The sequence below is a fragment of the Bacillus rossius genome, chromosome 5 (genome assembly GCF_032445375.1).
Source record: "Bacillus rossius redtenbacheri isolate Brsri chromosome 5, Brsri_v3, whole genome shotgun sequence".
Classification (NCBI taxonomy): domain Eukaryota; kingdom Metazoa; phylum Arthropoda; class Insecta; order Phasmatodea; family Bacillidae; genus Bacillus; species Bacillus rossius.
Genome location: NC_086333.1, coordinates 54,338,089 through 54,346,667, shown reverse-complemented (window position 1 = coordinate 54,346,667; position 8,579 = coordinate 54,338,089). Strand labels below are relative to the sequence as shown.

At 38.8% G+C, this 8,579-nt stretch overlaps 1 protein-coding gene across 1 annotated transcript in view; it reads right to left on the bottom strand.

The window, feature by feature from the left end:
• Positions 1-529: 529 nt before the first annotated feature.
• The window catches only part of LOC134532376 (proton-coupled amino acid transporter-like protein CG1139), a 44,568-nt gene continuing 36,518 nt past the window's right edge, over positions 530-8,579 (bottom strand). The window contains exons 7-9 of the mRNA XM_063368813.1: positions 5,281-5,459; positions 2,413-2,579; positions 530-1,012 (exon numbers count right to left, since the gene is read on the bottom strand). Coding sequence (XP_063224883.1) covers positions 705-1,012; positions 2,413-2,579; positions 5,281-5,459 — 654 coding nt within the window. The 3' untranslated portion in view covers positions 530-704. The remainder of the gene's footprint in view (positions 1,013-2,412; positions 2,580-5,280; positions 5,460-8,579) is intronic.

Here is an 8,579-nt window from a genome sequence, read left to right as displayed (position 1 = left end):
CCCCAAATTTGTATTGAAGAATAGTGATTTACTTAAACATACTATGCACATTAGGAGCAGCACTGTCGTGTCGAGAGAAAAAATGGAACAATGTTTTTTTTTTGCATTTGAGGTGTAAGTCATGACAAACCTTTCTTATATCATTGGAGGTAGAAATGTTTTCGCAATACCCAAAACCTGTACTAGGTGTTGTATGATATGCGGGGACCAAATGTCAACCTATCTAGTCACATAAAGAACTAATTATGCACAACCCATTAAACACTTGTCAAAAGGTCAGCAGCCTACGAACAAACAATACCGTCTCAAGGAAGTAGAAGACTTTGGTGCCCTGTGTTAAAAAGGCCACTGAACTCACGAACCCCCACTGAGACCAAAAGGGCAGTTCTGTATACGGTTGACAAGGTTACGAGTTTCAGTTTCAGCAACATAATAATCTGTATACAGAACATTCTAAAATATAATTTTAAAGCATTTATAGGCTGAGAGGTGTCTGAGCACAGACCTTTTTTTGGTTCGTCCAACTCTATTTCTTCTTTGATTAACCTGTTCCTGTTTATAATTGTTGAGGTTCAGTTTCCATCGAACTGATATTTTTAGAACATCATAACAAGAACTTTCGTTTTTGTTTGGCTGTCTCGTAGGAGAGGGATGGGATTCCCATCCACTCGCCAGGGGAAAGTTCAGCAACCGATGGTCGCCGCTCAGACGAGGCTGGCTTCGCAGTTGGGAAGCGACTCGGTGCAGTTGGACGCCGCAGCGGGGTGGTCGGGCGAGTACGCGCGCGCAATGTCCACGACGCTGGTGTAGGTGCCCAGCACCAGGATGACGAGCCACAGCGCGAGGATCAGCAGGTCCTTCCACAGGACGTGCTTGAAGCGGCCCAGGTCGCCGTTCCAGTTGGTCGCCAGGTCGATGGAGGCGGGGCAGAACAGGCCCATGGTGGAGTAGCACACGGCGCCCACCAGCGAGATGATCGGCCCCAGGTTCGGCACTGCGATGGCCACCGCCCCTGGAGCCAACCGTGCACAAACAACAACAGTTTAGACTGGGCACTTGAGGCCATTAATGGCTTACCATAGTGTGGTGTACTGTGCACACCATCTCTATTATGAAGTTTCACACAACAGGAATCCATTGTATAAACAGCAGAATAGGTTTGTTGATACTTTCAGCTCCTCTGCATATCATTAATAAAAATACAAAAATTGTCGGTACGACCTGTATTGTCAGAGTACAATACAATACCACATAAGTATGATTTGCCAGTTTTTATCAGGTTGAAAATGTACAATGATTCATGTATGATACAGAATCAAGTAAGCAAAGCAAGAAATCCTACTTCACCATAAAAAAAATCCCTTTGTTATACTCAATACTTATAGACTTACAAGCTACAAGGAACAAAAAATGAAGAAAATATGTGCCAGGATCAAAACAAAATATGGTCAACATAGATAAGTATTAAAATACTAAAAAATTAAGGGAAGATTAATTTTTTCTGGACCTTTCTACGCATTGACTCGTGGAAAGACCTTTATGTGTATAATAAAGTAGAATATAACATCAGATTTTAGAAAGAAATATGCATATGATGGCATTATGTTTTGGCTATGCTTAACATTGCTATGGCACATGGAGTTTTTCGATGGAAGGAGGCTCATATATGTCCAGACCTTCCATACAATGCCCATGATTAGTATCAATTGGATTCTAGATGCTACTAGCTACATCAATGGACATCCTGATTTATATTTTCAATGGTGAGATGGGTCGTTTCTTTGTATCCTGATCTGTGATGTCTGCTACTAACCCTAGTAATCTTGCTGTCGACGATATATTGTGTGCAATTAATAAAAATCTCACATTAATAGTAATACCTGTTTCATTTTCTTAGACTTTGAAAATTTTTGAACAGTTGGTTTTACTGTTCGCTATGATCCGAAACAAATGCTTTACCGCATTTTTCGCGAAAAATATTTAAATGCTAATTAGACTGTCAATAATATAAACCTAAACCAACGATTTCTTCTTTGTGATTGATTGTCGTCTGCAAGAGAATCCATTGCCATATTATGCCATGCCATTCGGGAAGTGTTTTCTTCCGCACAAAACTGCTGAGATATTTGTGTCGACAGTATGAATGTGTCTCAAAAACTTATTAACGAAACACAGACAATGCTACATTGTTTTGACACACAGCTAGTCTCGAAATTCCGTCGCCAAAAACACATAGCCCCAACAATTTACCGTAGCAGCAAGATGAAGCTACAGTGAGAACTGTTTTGGAATTAGGATTCTTTGCAGAAAACAACAATATGTTTATGAGACTATTATACTAGGGTATGAACTATTTTTTTCTGGAATTTTTTGAAGCAAGAGCCTCTTACTAGTAATGAAAATATGCCTCACCTATCAAGGTCATTACGGATAGCCTGTAGGCCACCTCCTTCGTCCTTCTCCAACTGTGCACGCCCTTCTTCAGCTTGGTCCACATGATGTCGGTGGGCACGATGAACTGCAGGCCCACGGAGAATAATATGGCCACTGCTATCAGCCCCTTCGCCACCTCAGCCAGACTGCAACACACAGCTTGTATGAACACATAGTGTAACAACATTCCTAAACATGTGATGGAAACTTTACATGGTTTTACATAATATTATACAGACTGCTTCAAAATTCGCAGTACTTCCTTTAGGGGTTGATAGAATGCAACCAAACAAACACAAGCAAGCACAAAAACTTTGCTCGGAACTCAACTGATGAAGCACTAGAGGATGTTCCGCGCAAATATTTAATTTGCAGTTCAAACTAACTACCATTTTTTGTGCTGTGTATCTATAAAACATGGATACGTACGCGAACCAATAGAAGTTTGACACATATTATGTGTACCAGCTTGTGTACTGCAATGCAAGTAAAGCACAAAGACTGTACCAGGGACCTTTCTCAACAATATGTGAGTGAATCCTGCTTCATAGTTGGCGGCCCCAGTTTTGAGCAGATGTTGTGATGTGAGATTTGTGAGACTGGAAGTTGTTGAATGAATTATTTTCTTTTTGAATTGATCAGTGCCCTGTCATCCTGTCTCCATCTGTGTTGTTTCTCATAGTTTCAGTACACAGTATTTACACCCTCTGATGCTTCATCAATTGAGTTCTGAGCACAGCTTTAGTAAATTTTGCTTGACTAATGGTGTTCTATGTATGTCCTTATACATGTGTGCATTGTAATACATTGTGCAATAGACCTTTGAAAAACTATGCATCAATGCATATTTATGATTAACCTTTACATTGGGTAAATATATTTTCCATGAGTGTATAAAACATCTAAATATGATTAATTAAAATATGCCATTTTGGTATTTTTAGTTCTAATTAAAGTTTTTTTTAGTAAATTTTATAATAATTATATGAACACTGTGAAAAGTATTTTTGCACTGAAAGTTTAGAATTAACCTCGGTGCCAGGGAAGACTGCTGCTGGCGCAGCATCAATGCCGCAACGTCAGCCACCCATGCAGGAGACAATATTAGCATGCAGCCCTGTGCAGCCGAAGCTGCTAAAGCACGTATCTGAATGCTTAGATGCCTAGTACATACAAACCTTCAATGTACATCATTAGTCTCCAAAATGACTGGCTTTATTGGATTGGACTATTACACGGTGCATTGCCCCTGACTTGCATGTTTCAGTCCTTAAATACTTAATTAATACTAGCTGATTGTACTTCGGAGGATTATGAGCAACAAAAAATAATTTAAAAGTAGTTTTATACATCTATAAATTGTCTTAACTACACGATATGAGTTGGTTGATAAGGAAACCATAAAAAAAGAGTTTCTTAGTCCAAGTGCAATTTCAGTTTTTTTTTTTTTTTTTTCAATTTTTAAGCTCTGTATTATTTATTCAAAATTAAGTTGCAAAAGTTTAAGGGCGTGTGAAAAATAAACAAAGAGCATTACTGAATCTGAGATTTGTGGTTTGTTTGAATTTTATCAAATAGTTTTAACAGGCCAATTAAAACTATTTATCTCATCTAACAGTTTACTATTTCCTCCAATTACATATTACATTTAGTCATAATTTTCAGCAACACAAACTCTATTTTCAAGGCTTTTAAGCTTAGAATCATAACGAATGCAATTACTGTAACCAAAATTTGTGCCCTCATGTTTGTATGAAACATGTTTGCATTATTAATTTATCAAATATTGATGTCGGCTCACAAAAATTAACTTGCGACTGTCCTTCCACTAACTTAATGAATTTCAGGATAAATATAAACTTAAAGTAGGTACTTAAATCAGGTATTTTTGTGACTGACTACATGTTGTGTGACATAATATAAAAAAAGCATTAAGGAAACACACTCACACACACAGATGTGATAAGTAGAGCCTGGTAAAAAACTACGGAATTAATATTTCAGTTAAGTTAACTCTGACTAAGTAACCAAATGATCCATATAAATTAACAATCGTTTGTTTAAACTAATAACTACTCCAGCTATGGTTGTAAAAGGTAATGTTCTGTGTTATTCGTACATTCAAATCACATTAGCTAGCAAATGGTTGGCGAAAAAATCCATGGTAGTATAAAGGCAGATGCTAGAAGTTTGCTTAATAGCTTGAAAGGAACTCACAAGGCAGAATCGAAAAAATGCCATCATGAATTCAGTAATGCTTAGTAAAGAAATTAACACATAAGCTATGAATTATCATTATGCTTCATTATAACCAAAACAGTGTTTTTCTATCAAGATGGGAAATGGGGTTGAAGTATTTCTCATTATAGACTTGAATTAATAACATGACCAAGATTGCACTCACTAACTGCCTAATTTCTGATCTCCATGGTCCAAATACAAGTTTTGTTTTAATGTTTCTTTAAAATAAATCTAAAGAGGTAATTTAAACATAATAAAACACTAACATATCACAAAATTCACTATGCCTACATATTTTTCTATATAGTTAAAAGTATCAAAATTCTACTTTTCTAAATCCTGTAAATTTTCATAGCTTGTAAACATATAAACATATTTCCATAATTTAATTTCCAAAAATTGTTATCGATTGTACAATGGTGGATAAAATGTATTACAAAATATTGTACCAAATGTTTGAGAATAGGAGAGTATTTGTACGAATGTTATAATTGTCCTTAACTATTGACAGGTACGCACGATGCAACCACACTTTGAGGGTCTCGACCAGCGAAACATTCAGCACTAACGTTCGACACATGGGCGCCCGCGCGGCGGAACACTCACATTTCGTCGGAGGGAAGGTTGAGCGTGATGCTGGCCTGCGTGTCGTCCCCGTACCGCAGGTAGCCGCAGAACCCCAACACGGCGAACAGACAGATCACGACGCCCATGCCGATGTTCAGGACCCCGGGGCAGCCCAGGAAGTGCTCAGGTTTGACCATCGTGTTCTCCACGGGCAGCACCTGCAAAACACCACACACCGTTCAAACAAGCTGTTTGGGGAAAACCACCAAGACGCCCATAGTTACTCAGAGTAACTTGGAATCATCACCCTGCTACCCGTCAAAATTTTGCTGACATCGTTATGTTACTGGAAAATAAATATCGGCAACCAGTAGAAACATGTACAGGTATTTATCTGACTAAAATAACAAAAAAATAAATAATAATGTCTGATCCATATGTGAGAAATATGTTTTGTATTTCCTGATTTTTCTTATTGATGTAGAAACAATCTTCTTCGCTTTGGTAATTACAAAACATTAGATTTAAATACTTAACATGCTAATTTTTTTTTCCATAATTACTATTTTCTCCAGTTTTTCTATTGACTTGTTTAAACAAATTTGTAACTGCAGACCCAGATAGGACTTTTATATAAATATTAGCCTTAGCAATACGTAGTATATAACAGAATGTCCGAAAACAGGGTTTACGGTATGGAGCTGACCACCACGGCGGCCATCTTGAATGACTTTGAACTTTGGCCTTGACCTTCAAAATTTGCCAAACTTTTACAAAATGTACTCAAAATTTGCCAAACATTCGCCAAAATCTCCAGTTGTTAGGGGGGAAATTCTGGCAAAAAATATGAGAGAAAAAATCGGAAAGTAGTATACAATAGTATTTCCTAGATCTGGGTTCTGGGTGTGGAGCCGAGAGCCGGCTCCGCCATCTTGGATTTGTGACGTCACGGCGGCAAAAATTCCTCAAAATTCCTCAAAAATGCCTCAAAATGACTCAAAATTTCCCGTTTTAAGAAAAAATTTCCCGTTTTCGAGGGAAAAATTCCCGTTTCGAGGGAAAATTTCCCGATTTAGTCCTTAAAAATCCCAACGGCTAGAAATGTCCTGATAGAGGCTTAAGCATCCTTAACTCAAGCCTCAGTTAAGCCTCTATCAGGATGTGACCTTGACCTTTGACCTTGACCCCGACGGCCATCTTGGATCCACCATCTTGGATGACGTCATTTCGTTTTCTCGAACATTCCGGCATTGTGTTATCGGCCATTTTGAATTATGACATCACCGTTGCAATTTCCGTTACGGCCGCCATCTTTAAATTTATTATCAGATTTTAATGAAAAAAAATTTAAAAATTATAAAAAAAATTAAATAATAAAAAATTTAATAAAATATTTAAAAAACAAACATTTACGACACGGAGCTCGGAGTCCTCGGTTCAAACCCGGCGAGTGCAAAAAAATAAAAATGGCGACCGATCCTTCCCCCGCGGTGGCTGCAGGCATACTGACTCCCTCCACTTTTTTTTCAAAGCATATATATATCGTCAGGTAGTATGACGTCATGGCCGCCATCTTGTCCTCGTCTGCTGGAAGCCATCATCAGTGTATCGTCGGCGAGAGTGCGCTGACGCCATGTTAGTTTAATTCTTATCCGCTAGAGTGCAGTAATCATTTATTATTGCTGTGACACCCGACATCTTGTCATTTGGCCGCCATCTTGAAAATCCATAATTATTTAGCTAGAAATTCGGGAAAAATTCCAAAATTCATTAAATAAATTTGTAATCTATATACTGCTCGATTAGGTCGACTAAGGTCCTTGGTACGATCTAGGACGATGCAAAAAAATTAAATATAACATCAATTTAACACAATAGTAACAGGTTCGAGGAATTAAACACCACAAGTTCTTTTACAAACATAATATTTATTACATAATTTCTATTCTACTACAGGATCATTTGCGAAAGCCAGCAATCTTATAATCATTTAGTTCCGCAGCGGTGTGAAATGACTAATTCTTAGCTCCAATCGGTTTATACTAGACAGAGTCCAGCCAGAACCTTTACAGACATAGTCCACCTCTTCTTGACAGAGTTTCTGGATACCGTTTTTAACAGTTTGCTTCACATCGTTAGAACTGTAAATTACTGCAGCCGATGTCTTGAATGCACACTTCTTCACTTTGTCATCGAACGGATATGGCTTTCCATATATACAGTCCAACCACAAGTTATATTTCAAAGGTCCGTTTGTTGCTACATCATCAGTAAGCTGATTGATTATCTTCTGTCTGATATCGTCAAGAAAATTACAAATGTCCTTCGACTCACCGAACGTATTTAGATAAAAGTAGTCTTTCAACGTTCCACGAAATGCAGACTGCGTCAAGTAGAAGCCATTATCGTTCACTTGTAATGCGCCGAACACAGTCTTAGGTTTATTTTCCTGTTCAGACGTCATACCAATCGGTTGCTGCACATCGGTTTTCTTGCTTGTACGCTCACGAGCCTTCAACCTAAACCAAGGAGTCGAAATTTCTGCAGGTAGTTCAGCAGTAGGCACACGGACTTCACCTTTACAGTTTTTCGCATGTCGTCGCAAATTATCAATTCTAGTAAACCATTCATGACACTCATCACATCGAAACTTCATGCGAGATGGATTCTTCGTGCATTTGCTCCGCTCATGTCTTCGTGCATCATGAGCAAATGCGAACGACATATCACAGTAGCTGCAAGGATACCGTGGTGATGAAGACGAACCTTTCAGACCCGATCCAGATACTGACATTGCCGCAGTTGCACCATCTCCAGGCATACTCTTATGAACATCAATGCATCGTTGTTGCGCCGAAACCTTTACTTTCTGCCGAACAGCAGGACCTTTGCATGCCTTCATGTGCGTTTTCATATTATCTTTTCTGGCAAACTGCTTATGACATTTCTCACAAACAAACATTTTACGATATAGGTTCTTGGCACATTCTCTATTCTCATGTCGTCGAGCATTGCTGTTGTTTGAGAAAATCTTGTCGCAGTAACAGCACCGATGTTCGCTAGTTGTCAAATCAGCATCCATTGAAGTCTCCATTGATGGCGAACCAGCGTTCGCCGAGTTTCCCTGTGCAGACAGCACTAGCGGCATTAAAGTCTCTTCTGCTGGCGGTACCACGTCTGTTGAAGTCTCCTCCAGTGTTGACATCGACGTTGCCAACGGGATCTGCTTCACCATCGTCGACGCTGACGTCATGGTTCCCGCAGTCGATGGTACAACCTCCATCGAGTTCGTCGTTAAAGTCGGTAAAGATGCCATCAAGTTCGCAAGAACAGGTAAT